The 16,960-nt window shown below is 39.8% G+C and overlaps 2 protein-coding genes and 1 long non-coding RNA gene across 3 annotated transcripts; all 3 read right to left on the reverse strand.

The window, feature by feature from the left end:
- Positions 1 to 3,281: 3,281 nt before the first annotated feature.
- On the reverse strand, positions 3,282 to 4,652 carry LOC121430894 (the record flags this gene model as incomplete). The annotated part of the gene is made up of 1 exon (XM_041628322.1): positions 3,282 to 4,652. A coding segment is annotated over exon 1 (942 nt), but the record flags the coding sequence as incomplete, so codon positions are not given.
- A 4,374-nt stretch (positions 4,653 to 9,026) lies between these two features.
- On the reverse strand, positions 9,027 to 10,649 carry LOC121431010. The gene is made up of 3 exons (XR_005972090.1): positions 10,196 to 10,649; positions 9,630 to 9,726; positions 9,027 to 9,171 (listed from the first exon to the last, which is right to left on the reverse strand). It is a non-coding gene; the product is annotated as an uncharacterized LOC121431010 (long non-coding RNA).
- Positions 10,650 to 12,409: 1,760 nt separating this feature from the next.
- LOC121431192 lies at positions 12,410 to 15,794 on the reverse strand. The gene is made up of 2 exons (XM_041628701.1): positions 15,183 to 15,794; positions 12,410 to 14,724 (listed from the first exon to the last, which is right to left on the reverse strand). Exon 2 carries the CDS (start codon positions 14,345 to 14,347, stop codon positions 12,410 to 12,412), a length of 1,938 nt encoding a protein of 645 aa, XP_041484635.1. The 5' UTR covers positions 14,348 to 14,724; positions 15,183 to 15,794.
- Positions 15,795 to 16,960: the final 1,166 nt, after the last annotated feature.

The following is a 16,960-nucleotide window of genomic DNA, read 5'->3' on the forward strand; positions in this document are numbered from 1 at the left end:
ATGTATAAGGTATAATGTATAATGTAAAATGTATAAGGTATAATGTATAATGTATAACGTATAAAACACATTCCCATCAATATAGTACCATCTCTTTCTTCATTTTGTATAAAGAATGTAATAATGTATAATGTATAATGTATAATATATGATGCATAATGTATAATGTATAATGTATACTGTAACAAGGGCTCCTTTGTAAACAGGCCTCTTGGCACTGAACATACCACCCTGCTTCTGAATAGGGCTGAATAAAATAAAACAATACCATGTAAGCAGATATATTGAGAATTATACACCCAAATATCCAACAACCCATCGGCCACGGCTTTGATTAAAGCACATGTCCTCGTGTAAAGTAAACGCGTTGTGACATTATTGGAAGATAACTTACACCTGATTTTGGTCAAAATGTCAAATAACCTAAAATCATCATTTCATATGTATTTTCGTTCTTTTTTTTTTTTTTTTTTTTTTTACTTAACCATGTCGAGTCTTATATATCTCCGATGTGCACTCGAAACCCAACGCCCCATGCGTTGGATTTCTTCATCCGAGCAACCGGCCATGGCAGCGGTCGTAGCCGCCCCAATACGAAAGGAATGCGATGAAAACATTGTCGCCGGCATATCCCCGTATGTCAAACATCGTTTTATCATGTTTCCAAATTCACGCCTAGTTAGCGGGAGAGCACCATATGAACAAAAGAAGGCTCCACCATTCTTTGGGCGGATTTCTAAATAACGAATAACCGCCATCACAGGGCAGCTAACTGTCCCCAACTCTGGTATCGAAATGGTGCACCCATTTCCCCGCTGGTCAGTCTTTGACTTCCTTAGGAATAATTCCACCCTGCGATGCGGTGCATCGCCAGTTACCCTAACATCTGTGTGCTGCAGAATAGACTCGCATCTATGCCTGGACTCTACTGTCAACTCACTAACTCTCAACAAACCATAAAATGCCACTGAAAAAGCAGCAGAGTACATCAAAACATCGTAATGACTACCACAAACATGCCTCAAGTAGGCGAGCATTCTATTTAACACAGACAATGTGATTGGATGCCTAGCATCTCTTCTCAAAGTACTTCGCCTACACCCTTCAATTAACCTTGTAATCACAAAACTTTTGGTCACATCCTTTAGCCCAGATGAACTCATATAAAATGCCAACCCAGATATGTATGTTTGAATAGTAGACCCTGCATATCCCATAAAGGATAAATAAGAAATGAACTGCGCCACCCATTCTACATTAGGGGGTAGCTGGGGGTCGTATCCGTACACTTTACAAAATTTCACGTATGCCCCCAAGGCAATAGAGTAAGTTGTGTGTGTTCGAGCTGCCCTAGAAGCCATCAGCAGTCGACTTCTCTCGATAGCCAGCTCTTCCAAAGACGGACTGGAACCTCCACGCCCTCCCGGGCGGCCCCCGGTGCTAACGCATGGAACCTCGGCATCTGAAATCGAGATAGTGCATCAGCTATACCATTATCACATCCATGTACATGCCTAGCCCTCAACACTATATTATTGCTTAAACATATAATCACCACCTTCCTCACCAAAACCATAATATCAGGGCATAGCGCCGACTGCTTGTTAAGTACTGCCACCACGGCCTGATTATCACAATTAAACAATATATTCTTGTCCTTTAGCTCCATGCCCCAAATCTCCAAGCCTACCCAAATAGGGAATAGCTCTAAAAAAGCTATAGACCTCCTATCGGCCTGGAAATCAGCAGGCCACCTGGATTGAGCCCACCTGCCTCCAAAGAAAATTCCAAAACCAATGCCAGCCGCCGCATCAGTGAAAAACTGAATTTCCTCGCTTCCAAACCAGCCTGGAGCCCGGAAGAAAACTTGACCATTAAAATGTGCCAAGAACTCCAACCAAACCCGCAAGTCAGCCTTAGCCCCTCTCGTCAACCTAACCATGTGAAAAGGACGCTTAACGCTCTTAGTTAAGTCAATGAGCCGTCTCATGAATGCTCGCCCTGGAGCAATTGCCTTACATACAAAGTTTAGACTACCTACAATCGACTGAATGTCTCTTAGGGAAATTTTTTGTTTCTGTACCGCCCAATTTAATTTCCCTACTAATTTCTCAATTTTGTCCTCCGGTACCCGAACCTGCTGAGAAACGCTATCTATTACCAGCCCAAGATATGACAACTGTGTGGTCGGGCCTTCCGTTTTTTCTCGCGCTATGGGCACCCCAAATCGTTCGCAAATTGCTTCAAAACAATGCATTGCCCGCCTGCAATCCTCCGAGGCAGGGCCGCCTGCAAAAAAGAAATCATCCAAATAATGGACAATATTTTGCGACTTCGCAACTTTTCTCGCGCAAAACTCTAAAAAAGTACTAAAACATTCAAAAGTGGAACAAGAAACTGCGCAGCCCATCGGCAAACAACGATCAAAATAGTAACGACCATCTATATACATCCCAAGCAACTCAAAATCTTTTGGGTGAACAGGCAAGAGCCTGAAAGCTGACTTAATGTCAGTCTTTCCCATAAGGGCACCCCGCCCCAATTGCGTCACAATATCTACCGCCGAATCAAAGGACGAATATGTTACTGTACACTGCCCCTCCGGTATGCCATCATTAACTGAATTTCCCCTGGGTGCCGATAAATGTTGAATCATACGGAACTCCCCTGGGGCCTTTTTGGGCACCAACCCCACTGGTGAACACCTCATATTCTCGAAGGGAGGAACAACAAAAGGCCCAACTATCCTACCTAAGTCTATTTCATCCCTCAATTTCTTTTTCAACGCATCCATGTGCTCGAATGCTGATTTCAGGTTTTTAACAACCAATGGGACCCTGTCCCCTTCAAAATGTAATGAAAAACCAAACTTAAAACCATTATACAAGCACTGAGCATGCTCCTGATTAGGATAAGTAGCTAACATGGGCACCAAACGTGCTAACTTAATAGGGGTCGGAGCAATAGACGACACCGCACTAGCCGTAGACCTATTTACTGCCAGCGGGACTGGAACCGGCCCGCCCTTGGCTACACTGCTTAGCCCCATGACCTGTCGCCTGGCAGCGGGAACACTTGTGCTCATAGATGCAAGCTTTGCCTCGCATGCACTTGCCTCTATTAAAGGCAAAGCACACGCCTCGGCTGGGTGTGCCATTGGCTCCGGGTCCCTTTCCTCCGAAGGGAAAAGATTTTTTCGCGCCGTACTCCCCTCTGTAGAACTGATGGCGAGGGGCATGGGGTAAATTGTGGCGCTGCCGCGGACCATTAGAGGCCACCAGCATCAACCACAACTCGGCGTCGACGCTCGCCCAGGATCGCCCGGGTAAACGCGCCTGCTTGCTCCTAAACTGAGTGTCATAGTCACGCCAGCCATAACCTGCAAACGCACGGGCTGCATGCCTTATCAAATCCATATATTTCATGAGCTCCCTGCTCCTTTCCATGTGCTTCTCAGTGTAAATTGAGGCAAATACTAGAAACACCGAAGTCCACTGCTCTACCGACATGATTTTCTTAGCCTTTGATTGAGGTTGAAGTTGCAAACCAAGGCCAGATCCCGATTGACACAAACTCAAAGTGGTGTCACCTACACTCAAGGCCCCAAACTCATCACGTGCATTATTATGCTTAAGGAGCACTCCCAAATCTATATATTCACTTGCCCAAATTTTTTCCTTCAGTGAGATAGCCACTTCCACACCTAGTGGGTCGCATGCGCTAATAAATGGTTCCGGTGCCCCCAACACGGCAGAAAGCCTAGGCGCCTGGGGCTCAGATCTCTCAACACCGACCTCCACTAGATCTAGGCCTAGATCTTCGGCTACCCCTGCCGACCGCGCCGGCACTGAAACTGCTGGCTGAGCCTGCCCCGAGCTACCGGTATCCGACTCCTGTGCTACTATCTCATGCCAAGCAATAGATCTGCCCACGGGCGCCTGGCCTTCCCGCCCCACTAGATCTAGATCTAGCTCTGCCATTTTATCACTAACTTTAGACCTAGGCCTACCACTTTTTTCATCAACATCGACAACTTGAGACTGAGAGGGATTTAACTCACCGCTCCTTCCTGGCCCGTTGTTGCCGCCTCCCAGCCCCAGATCCACACTTGCGGGGGTTGACGTCGCCCGTGGACCTCTCGGCCGACCCGGCCTCCTCTTCGGTGTGTCATCTCCCTTCCTCGCACCTGCGGTCGTTATTTTCTTGGCCTTAACCTTTGGCATGATCAACTCGCGAAACTAGAGTTAGACTCGAAGCTCCGTCACTCAGCCCAAGTCCAATGAATCCTGGATGCAATCACCTCCAAAGTTCAATCAAGCGAACCGCCAAGAAAAAATTCAATCCTGAAGTTGCAAACTGAATCTTTTAGGTCCACAAATCGGCACAGCTAACTTAGTCTTAGTTCTACGGCAACAATTCCTGAGGCTGAAGTCTGAAGACAGTAAAAAACTGAAATCAGCGTCTGTATAATCCAATAAAAGTATGAATCCTTTGTGTAGATATCCGGTATAGGTAGCTAGACAAATGTCGAAATATCTGCCACCTAGGCCTAGTGTCCAATTCTAGTTGCCAGTGCCGAAAGAAAATTTTCAAAAAATTTTGTAAGCACGCTTTACACATGCACCGTCATCTCTCTTCATTGAAAGCCAAAACGAAAATGAAGCATTCCCCGCACTTTTATCCGCGCATAGCTCAACCGCGGCAAATGTCTGGCATTGTGCCCAAATTCTTTGGCGCGGGCGCCAAAAAGCGCTGCCCCGCCCTTTACGGGTCGGGTCACGAGCCCTTTCTCGGGCAACCACGCCCCCTTTCAAAATCAAAACAAACTAAAATGTGTATTTTGCTAGCCCGCTAATAAATCATTTTAAATCGTCAAGCCGTCTTTAAAATCCAATATTAATAAAACAAATATTATGCTTATTTCAACTCGTTATTAAAAAAAACAAAGGAAAATTGGATATGAAGCTTAATGGTGAGCCACTCAAACAAGTTAATTCTGTAAGATATTTAGGTGTTGAAGTTGATAATAATCTCATATAGTCCAGGATAGGCCTCATAGAAACTTGACCGAACCTTGTTTTTTTATATATACAATATTTTTTTATGGTTTCTTGTCAATTCGTGGGTGCTGATTACGAATCTGGATGATGCCAATCGTGTAACCTTGAGCATTTTCCGCAAATTGGAAAAATCCAATATGGCCGCCAAAATATGCAAATTACCCATGAAAATCCTAAAATTGTCCGCACATTGGCTATGGAATGCATGAAAGCGTGTGGCAGGATTAAAATACACTCTGAAAAAATAATTGTTGACAAAATATTTATTTTCCTGATATTCGAAATGGCCGCCATAGTCCATTGAATACTCTATTATGTAGAATATATATAAATAGGGAAAACCAATTTTAACAAAAATGAGCACTAAACCGCAAAAAAATGCGATGTATGAACGAAGTAATATGTGCAAATCATTACTAACGAGATATATCATTTATTATGTCATAAAAGGGAACATTTCTGTATTTTGATATCTAAAATGGCAGCCACTGGCCCAAACAGTATTGCGTACAATGGCAATGGGGGCCGAAAAAATTCACAAGAGTGATCACAGAAATGCATATTATTAAGATTAAACGAGTGGAATATTGACTAAAAACATAATTGTTAACGAAATATATTATCAATATGTCATGTATGTGATGAATGTTGTATTTTGATATTCAAAATGGCTGCCAAAGGCCCTAAAAGTATTATCCACAATGAGAAGTGGGGCAAACTGAGAAATCACAAGAGTAATCACTAAAATGCATATATATGTGATAAATTAAGGAGATACTGTTTAAAAACATATTTTCTAACGAAATATATCATTCAGGTTTAAAGTGTGTGTTAAATACCGTATTTTTACTTTCAAAATGGCCGCCAGAGACATTAACAGTATTATGCACAATGCAAAGTGGGAAACCAATATTCACAGGATTGAGCACCATAAATGCAGGTATTAGTGATCTATGAGTAAAATATTGTCTGAAAGCATAATTTCTATTAAGCAGTTAAGAGATATCATTTATTCTGCCATTTAGGTGATAAATACTGTTATTGGAAAGTCAAAATGGCCGCTACAGACCCTTACGATATTATGCACAATGTGAATGGGAACAAATTATTTCAGCACAATTTGGCTTTGCTTGGCCAGATGGTGCCAGGTAAAAATGGCAGAGGTAAAAATGGCAGAAGTAAAAATGGCAGAGGTAATAATGGCAGAGGTGAAAAAATGGCAGAGGTAAAAATGGCAGAGGTAAAAATGGCAGAGGTAATAATGGCAGAGGTAAAAATGGCAGAGGTAAGAACAGCAGATATAAAAAGAGCAGAGGCATAAATGACAAAAGGTAAAAATGGAAGACGTGACAATAGCAGAGGTAAAAGTGGCTGAGGTACACTATTAGAAAAAAACAGTGGATTCTACAGAAGAAAAATAAAAAAAACAGGTTTTACAGAAAAAACAAAAACAAATAATTTTGAAGATTATAATAACAGGATGGTTTTCCACAATTTTTCTTCAATTTTACAGAACAGATATGTTTCTAAAAAGGGGAAAACAGTTTTATTACAATAAATTTGTAAGTGTACATGCACAAAATACAAATTTTCTGTAAGTTTATACAAATGCATGCATGTAGGATTACACAGTGCAGTAAGATTACAGGTGTTCTCCAGACTCTGTGGCAGGATTTATTTTTATTTTGAAGTATAAATTTTCTAACAGTGTAAAAAATGGCGGAGTTGAAAATGGCAAAGGTAAAGATGGCATAAGCAAAAATGAGATATCGAATGCGGGTTTGTTAAAAAGCCGAGAAGAAAAAAGTTTTCACTCTAAAATCAAAGGGGATTTGGTTAAGGGGGAAAATGACTAAAAAAATTATTTCAACTAAGTGAAGTTCTTTTGACTCAGAAAAAGAATTACAGCAAAAATAATAACAATCAGATAATAAACAATGTTTTTTAGCATACCAAGCTAATTACCAAGAGGGTGCTGCTTATGGTGTACAAAATATCCAACAGCACTTCCGCTTCCAAGGGTTATGACCATCAAACCGTCCAGGCGCGGATCCAGGATTTCGTAGGGAGGGGGGCCCAAATTCGACCTGATTTTGGCGCCCCTGTGTACTTTTCGGAAAAATGGCGGCCCCTCCCTCCCCCAGGCTATCATAAGTGCCTTAAATGCATGTTAAATTATCTTATTTCATAAGCACATGAATCAGGGGCGGATCCAGCCTTCGCCAATAAAAGGCCCGGAATTTTTTTCAGCCATATTTTCCCCGATCGGCCGCTCGAAGATGGTTTTTTTTTTCGTTTGTTTCTTTGAAGGGGGTAGTCCTATAAGTCACTTCTTAGCTTTATTCTTTAAATCAACATGAATGTATAATATCATAATCCTTATTTTATAGTGCCTGCGCGAAGCGCGAGCATTTTTTTTTTAAATTGTATGTATTTTTTCCTAAAATTTGAACATTCGGAAAAAAAGATGTGCCTGCAATAATTACTGCGAACGCGAAGCGCGAGTAGAAATTTTTGATAAACGTTTTGAACTGATCGGAAAGGTAGGCCTACCAGTCCTGTTAAAGACTGCATACAGTTAGCCATGAAGACGTTATATATTTCAACAATCAAATAATGCGAGCGCGAAGCGCGAGCTGAAAAACTTTGACATTTCTACATAAAGAATGGAAATCTTTAATCAGTTTTTGTAATCATGAACAGGACAGCTATACAGTATAACTAAACAACTGATACGAGCGCGAAGTGCGAGCGGAAAATTTTTAGATTTAGACCTAGAACGCGGATACTCTATTCATGTTTCCTAAATCATGAAAAAGATGAGTAAGAGGGGATCTTCCTACATTAATCATGCGAGCGCAAAGCGCGAGCTGAAAAACTTTGACATTTCTACACCTATAAAGAATGGAAATCTTTAATCAGTTTTTGTAATCATGAACAGGACAGCTATACAGTATAACTAAACAACTGATACGAGCGCGAAGTGCGAGCGGAAAATTTTTAGATTTAGACCTAGAACGCGGATACTCTATTCATGTTTCCTAAATCATGAAAAAGATGAGTAAGAGGGGATCTTCCTACATTAATCATGCGAGCGCAAAGCGCGAGCAGAAAATGTTTGTATACGTTTTGAACTGATCGAAAGTGCCTTTTAAGGACTGTTTGCATTTAGACATGAAGACATTACATATTTCACAATCAAATAATGCGAGCGCGAAGCGCGAGCTGAAAATTTTTGACATTTCTACATAAAGAATGGAAAACTTTAATACAATTTACTTAATTACAGAAAAAAAATTCGAATCTGTACTGATTCCCAATATTTATCACACACAAATCCATTATTCCATAAACTAAAGACTCTAACAGTATTTGACATAAATACACTTCAAAGTTTACTACTTATGTTTAAGTACGTAAATAACATGCTCCCACCTACCTTCATTCCACAACTTTTATTCTCTGAATACATCTATTCATTCATACCGTACCCATAACTCTTCAAATTTCCATTTAATCAACCCCAAACTGCTTATTGCGCAGAGATCCATAAGACACCATGGTCCAGATTTGTGGAACTCTCTACCAGCAGAGTCTGTAAAACAATATTCGTCTCTTCACTCATTGAAGGCAAACGTTAAATCTATGTTATTATCAGAATATTTGAAGTAAAATTTTATCAATCTTTTATCATGAAAATAAAAGCGAGCGCGAAGCGCGAGCTTAAAATATTTGATATTCCGATCTGATATTTCAAACACTTTGTAGGAAACTTGTAAGGTGGATATAAATCGCACTTGATAAAGAGCTGATATGTTTCATTATTACTTTAATTTTGAGACATAGGACCTTGACATCTTTAGGACATGTTATCATATGAATATGATGACTATATATCTTCCTATTCATTTTGCTAAGCGCTAGTTAAACCAAAAGTGACAATTTAATTATTAAATTGATATCTTAGTGTAGTAAACTGGGCTTGGGTGGTAGTATGGGTTGGGGGTTGGGTACTCAGTCAGGAAAACCATAGAACCATAGACAAGAAGTAGGGGTGGGTCAGCCATTTATTGACAGCCGGTTGATCATGCAAAACAGGGAAAACAAACCCCTGTAAATAAGGGAACAATGAATATAAAAAATTAATCAATACTGATCCAAGATCACATGATCATCATATCAAATCTTGATAAATGGTATATCATTAATCGTTAAATTGTATTTCATTAATCAATTGCATGATTATGGATTTAATTCAATAACAATTTAATTCAAGTACCAGAAGAAATTATACAACATAAATTGTATGTAAGTATACATAGTTCATTTCTTGCTCATAAGGCTATCACATTACTAAGAATTATTGATCACTTTTCATTCAATGAAGTCTTATGTTCACAAAAATATATTCCAATTAACCAATGATAATAATCACAATAATGTAGCACTGATTTTAAATCATTCTTTCTAAGCACATTATATCATAGCATTTGAACAGTTATTGCCTTAATTATTATACATGTAAATCATAACAAAATAACCATAACTTGGCCATCCTAACTAACTCACCCTACTATAGGCCAAGAGAAAACAAGGGTACATCCACCAATCACCCTCTGGAGACCTCACTCGGCATCACTCATACATGGTAGTACGTCAAATGAAACTCCCTAAAAATTGACATAACAAAATTAGCTAGTATGGTTCCTTAAAACTCATCTAATTCAATCGAGTCTGAATTTCCAAGACTACTACTACCACTCGGCAATTATAATCAAAATAAATAAAGTTCATTCACTTTCTAAGTACAGCGAACGGGGGGGGGGGGTGTACAAAACTGATCATGACAAAATACTGACAAGAAAATCAACTTCGTCTAATATATTCGATCTCATCATAGAAAAGAACATAATATAATTTCATTTTATAAGCAGATCATAAGAAATCTTCACCTTGTAATGTGAAATTGACCATAACAATAACATGAAGCATATAACGATCATGTACCAGATATACAAAATTGAATTGACATATTCAACCCTACTCACTGTGATAATTGTTTTCTTAAGAATAATATCAACGTAGTCAAAATCTTAGCTGCTAAATTGATAAAACGATATAACTTAGAATCAAACTTACATGCCTCCTTGTCGAACTTGACTTGGAAGAACGAACATAGTACCCCTAACGTACACTGTCGTCACAAATCGCTTTCTGATTTATCCTACCGTCGTAACAACATAAACGCTTATTCTTTCGCGCCAACTACACTTGAACGCTATCTGATGTAAATATCCTTCCACAACATCACAAATATTTATGACATATCACTAGATTCAGTATAAATGAAAAGTATAATGAAAACAACTATGAATTTAACATAAACATCATTCACATCATGAATTTATGAGAATAATCAGCTATAAATCTGAGGAACTACTTTCACTTCTTTGAGTAATAACATCATTGACGTTACGTAACAGGTGAGTAACCAACGGAACATATCGACCAAAAAGAAATACACTTTCGCTTTAAATTCTCGTAAGGTGTCTCCGCTAAGAAAAATGATTTTGCAATAAAATTCAATTTACCACAATCCATCCTGACAAAATAACATTTTTTCCATATTACAAATAATATTCATTCTATTAGAGTTATTTTTTCAATTCTTCAAATAGACATACAATTTTTACAAAATTGCATTTTTAACAGATATATCATGTAAAATGCTCATATTATTAAATATTTAAATCTATACCTATACTTCAAGCAAAACAATCCTCATCTGAGTAGTTTTAATATCTCCAAAATGAAAAAATGTAAATATCCAACATTATGGAAAGAAAAATGACAGAAGAGAAATAGGAAAAATCATCTCACTGCCGTCCTGGGCAGGTTATAAGGGTTACTATGCATTCCCTTGGTTACTCTTGTCGAGCGTCGTAGTTGCCTCTGACCTACTTCCTCCCGAACTGGAAGTCTATCATTGAAGTTAGGGAGCATGATATGATTTTTGTCATCTTCATCATTACTAGAGGTGTCTGACATTTCATCATCTTCTACTGGAGGCCATAATTCTGGTGGATCCCCTTCTTCTTCAGGTTCTCTCGGGTACTCCAATAGATATTTCTTGTTTACTGTCTGTACTTTGCCTCCATGTAAAGGCCTGATGCTACACACATCCTCTTCAGGATTGATCCAAACTACGACATACTTGTCTCTATGATAATGATCAGCTAGTTTATGTCTTCCCTTGAATGCGGTCCTTCGCAATAATACATGTTGCCCAATCGTGATCTTCTTTTCCTTCAGCCCAAGATCATGCCTACTCTTGTTATACTCTGCTACCTTCTTCGTGTTGCTTTCTACTATTGCATTCATCTTAGTAAGAGCATCAGCTTGAGCTGCAACATAGTCTTGATCCAGTCCCCTTGCTGCTGAGATAAGAGTTGATCAAGAGGTATTGATGGGACCCTCCCATACATCAGTCGGTAAGGTGAGTAACCAGTAACTCGGTGTGGTGTACTGTTATATATGTACACCAAATGGAATAACATCTCTGGCCAGTGTCTGCGCTCACTAGGTTCCATCGACCTAATCATAGTACACAAGGTGCGGTTGAAACGCTCAATTTGCCCGTTTCCCTCTGGGTGGTAGGGGGTGGTTCTGGACTTGCTGATATTGTACAACTTACATAACTCCTGTATCAATTTCCCTTCAAAGTCCCTGCCTTGGTCAGAGTGTATTCTCTGTGGTATACCATAATGTGAGAACCATGAGTCACGAAGCACTCTTGCTACTGTCACCGCTGTTTGGTCCTTACACGCAACAGCTTGGGCGTACTTCGTGTAAACATCAGACATGACTAAGATATCTTCATAGCCTCCTCTTCCCTTGTCAACCTTCAAGAAATCTATGGCCAACACTTCCAATGGTCTGAAAGCTATAAGATGCCTCATGGGTGTCTTCACTGTTGGTGATGGAGCTTTGGCCACATTACAATTCAAGCAGTTCCTCACATGACGTCTAACATCACCATGTAGACCAGGCCAGAAGCACCGTTCACGCAACAGGCTCAAGGTTCGTGTCACTCCTTGGTGTCCCCCTCTGTCGTGAACGGATTCAAGAATTGTCTTCCGGAGCTTCTCAGGAACTAACAATTGTAAGACGTCCTTCCCATCACTTGGACCTGTCGATATAGTACACCTTTCTTCTCAGTCAAACTTGTCCACTCTTTCAGCCAACTTCGCACCTCTTTATTATCCTCAGAGATCACTTGACCTGGTTGCCATCCTTTCCGATAACAGTCCCAAATCACCCAAGTGATTCATCCTGCTCTTGGAGTTTCTTCAGTTCTTCGAGGCTGAATAACCAAAAACATCGGTTTTCTTAGCTTCCAGTCCATCTAAATTAACTCCAATAGGTAGTTTGAGATTGCGACCATCCAGGCAAGTTTGGATTCGGCTATCAATATCTGGTCCGTCAACCGCATCACTCACTGGAGCCTCATTATTAACTGCGCCAGGCTCAACTTCTATACCAGTGACCATGACTTCCACTGTATTGTTCTGTTCTTGTAGTACTATTTCACTCTTTCTTTCAATCCTTGTAGCAGATGCCAGTGTCGTATTGGGCTCAATGACAAGTTGCTGCTCACTCCGGTTGGCTACTGTCACCTGAAGACTTTCTCCCTTCGCCTGAGTGCAACCATCCCACTGGACTGCACTGTCCACGTGACACTCTAACCTCCCGACAGTAAGTGGTGGTATCAACTCATTGTCGTCTCCAGTCCTCAGCACAGTTGAAGTCTCCGGTTTCAACACAGACTTAGGAAATGCCTTTAAGACCTCCGCAACCATCTGCCAGTCAGTTTTTCCACTCTGGGACTCATCATCTCCCACAAAGCTATAAAGAGCATTGGAGCCTAATAAAACTGGGTATTCCTTTCTCTTACTCGGGACTACATCCTTGATCACGATAAATCCTACTTCGTCAGTCTTCCCATTGGCTGTAACTGGTGCCCTGAAGTAACCTACGATTGGGACGGCTCCTGAGATGCCATTCACTCTTAAACCGCTATCAGTGCCTTCGAGATCCCCAATGATCCCCTCTAAACATCTCTCGTAGTAACTCAGTGGAACCAGACTCGATTCGGCACCTGTGTCTAGAATACATCCAGTCTCTACTCCAGCTATCTTGACTATGGCTTTTGGACTTTCTGATACCAGCGATGAAAGATAATTTGAAGGGTTGGATACTGCGAGGACTTCAGCGGATCCTTCACTCAGTTGATTTCCAGGATTACCCCTCACCGCTTCCATAACCTCTGGACAATCTTTCTTGAAGTGACCTGGCTTGTCACAGCCATAACATCTAGGTGGTTTAACACAATTTTTCTGTACATGGCCCTTCTGTTTGCAATTAAAGCAATGTAACTCTCCTTTCTTCTTTGGCCTTTGTCGAAGATGAGGGGGGAGCTGTAGGGCCTGAATTTCCTTGACAACTTCACTAAGTCCCTCTTTAAGAAGAGATATTTCCTCCCTCATTGTTTTTATCTCAGCTGTCTCAGAAGATGCTTCGACCCTAGCAGTCTCTACTTCGCATTCTCTCACCCTAGGTCTTGGGACCGTATCTGTGTCTTGAAATAAATTCAGGACTTCTTCTCTCATCGTCAGGAATGTCCCAGATCCGCTAGAAATTAGGATCCTCCTCAGCTCTCTCTGGATCTGTTTGTCCCGCACCCCTCTCACGAATTTTTCCTTGAGGGTCATGTCTCTCAATCTTTGCAGAGCCTCCTTCTCAGGTATGGAAGCGGCTGCTTCCATCCTATCATGCAAACGGATGAGAACACTACTGAAATCCGCAAGTGATTCTCCGTCAAGTTGGACACGGCTGTGAAGTTCACTACTCAAGCTTTGGACGCTCTCTCTTAAGCCAAACCGAGTCATCAGAACCCTTCTCAGGCCGGTCGGATCCTCACGAAGGCTTGCCTCCCTACACATGATTTCATCCTTGGCAGGACCACTTAGATGAGTCACAAGAACTTGTGCCTTCTCTCTCTCCGATAACTGGTAATATTGGCAGTATTCATCGAACTCATCAAACCATTCACGTACAGTCAAATCACCAGGCTTCTGTGGAGTGCCCTTAAACTTAGGCAACTTCATCGAGGGCATTGACCTAGCCATAGACATACTTCGAAACGCGCCAGTCATAGAAGCAATCATGTCTTCGAGGCTAGTGCTAGGGGTCGCACCAGCCCCAGTCCCAACATTACCTCCAGGCATCCTGCTGGTTTATTTGGGGAAAGAAATCTATGACAATTCTGAAACAATACAACTTCTTACAGAATATAGTTACTATTTCTTAACTTGTTTCAATTATTTCAACCAAATTACCTTTCAACCTTAATATATCTTATATCTAATTGCGTCTTCTTATCCTCTTGACCTGCTGGCGTCCTCTGACGTAGTAGGGGGTTGCATCAATCTCAAACCGGTGATCCCACTCCTGACACCATTGTAGTAAACTGGGCTTGGGTGGTAGTATGGGTTGGGGGTTGGGTACTCAGTCAGGAAAACCATAGAACCATAGACAAGAAGTAGGGGTGGGTCAGCCATTTATTGACAGCCGGTGGATCATGCAAAACAGGGAAAACAAACCCCTGTAAATAAGGGAACAATGAATATAAAAAATTAATCAATACTGATCCAAGATCACATGATCATCATATCATATCTTGATAAATGGTATATCATTAATCGTTAAATTGTATTTCATTAATCAATTGCATGATTATGGATTTAATTCAATAACAATTTAATTCAAGTACCAGAAGAAATTATACAACATAAATTGTATGTAAGTATACATAGTTCATTTCTTGCTCATAAGGCTATCACATTACTAAGAATTATTGATCACTTTTCATTCAATGAAGTCTTATGTTCACAAAAATATATTCCAATTAACCAATGATAATAATCACAATAATGTAGCACTGATTTTAAATCATTCTTTCTAAGCACATTATATCATAGCATTTGAACAGTTATTGCCTTAATTATTATACATGTAAATCATAACAAAATAACCATAACTTGGCCATCCTAACTAACTCACCCTACTATAGGCCAAGAGAAAACAAGGGTACATCCACCAATCACCCTCTGGAGACCTCACTCGGCATCACTCATACATGGTAGTACGTCAAATGAAACTCCCTAAAAATTGACATAACAAAATTAGCTAGTATGGTTCCTTAAAACTCATCTAATTCAATCGAGTCTGAATTTCCAAGACTACTACTACCACTCGGCAATTATAATCAAAATAAATAAAGTTCATTCACTTTCTAAGTACAGCGAACGGGGGGGGGGGGGGGTGTACAAAACTGATCATGACAAAATACTGACAAGAAAATCAACTTCGTCTAATATATTCGATCTCATCATAGAAAAGAACATAATATAATTTCATTTTATAAGCAGATCATAAGAAATCTTCACCTTGTAATGTGAAATTGACCATAACAATAACATGAAGCATATAACGATCATGTACCAGATATACAAAATTGAATTGACATATTCAACCCTACTCACTGTGATAATTGTTTTCTTAAGAATAATATCAACGTAGTCAAAATCTTAGCTGCTAAATTGATAAAACGATATAACTTAGAATCAAACTTACATGCCTCCTTGTCGAACTTGACTTGGAAGAACGAACATAGTACCCTAACGTACACTGTCGTCACAAATCGCTTTCTGATTTATCCTACCGTCGTAACAACATAAACGCTTATTCTTTCGCGCCAACTACACTTGAACGCTATCTGATGTAAATATCCTTCCACAACATCACAAATATTTATGACATATCACTAGATTCAGTATAAATGAAAAGTATAATGAAAACAACTATGAATTTAACATAAACATCATTCACATCATGAATTTATGAGAATAATCAGCTATAAATCTGAGGAACTACTTTCACTTCTTTGAGTAATAACATCATTGACGTTACGTAACAGGTGAGTAACCAACGGAACATATCGACCAAAAAGAAATACACTTTCGCTTTAAATTCTCGTAAGGTGTCTCCGCTAAGAAAAATGATTTTGCAATAAAATTCAATTTACCACATTAGTATTAATGCATAATGAAGGCGCGGAATCTGATGATGTTATGGCCTGAACACTGAACATTTCAAGCACCTTTTTATTTATGAATAGGATGCATCATTAATTAGTTAATCGCGAGCCGAAATTTTTGATAAACTGTCATGAAAAGGGGATTTTAAATAGTTTGTTATACAATCAATATTGAGACATACATAACCCGCCAATCAATAATGCAAGCATAGCAGCTGCGCTAGCTGATGCGTTTTGACAATCAGACCTGAAAAGGGATATTTTGAAAACTTTATGGAATACTTGAAAATAATAGGTACCTGATAAATCAAAATTCGCGAACGCGCAGCGCAACTGGAAAATGTTAATATTCAGACCATAAAACTGACATTTTTACAGAGCACTTTTTAAAAATCAATATGTAAATCACAAAAATTAATGAAAGTTCAATTTCCAAGGAGAAATATGTTTTGTATACTGACTTCCAATCTTGATATTTAAGCTCCGTGTTGAACAAGATATGTGGATCACTTAACAGGCAATGCGAGCGCGAAGCGCGAGTGAAAATTTTATATAGTGACATAAAATATTTTTTCCAAGTCTTCCTCTCATCTTATTTTATTCATTCGTCTTCCTCCTTTTTCTTTTTTCTCTTTTCTTTTCCTTCCTATTTCTTTCTTTCCCCTTTTTTTTGCTCTACCAATAGGGGGGTCCGGGCCCCTCGGGTCCCCACCTGGATCCGCCTATGCATGAAGAAGAGGCA

Source organism: Lytechinus variegatus, chromosome 17 (assembly GCF_018143015.1).
Source record: "Lytechinus variegatus isolate NC3 chromosome 17, Lvar_3.0, whole genome shotgun sequence".
Taxonomy (NCBI): domain Eukaryota; kingdom Metazoa; phylum Echinodermata; class Echinoidea; order Temnopleuroida; family Toxopneustidae; genus Lytechinus; species Lytechinus variegatus.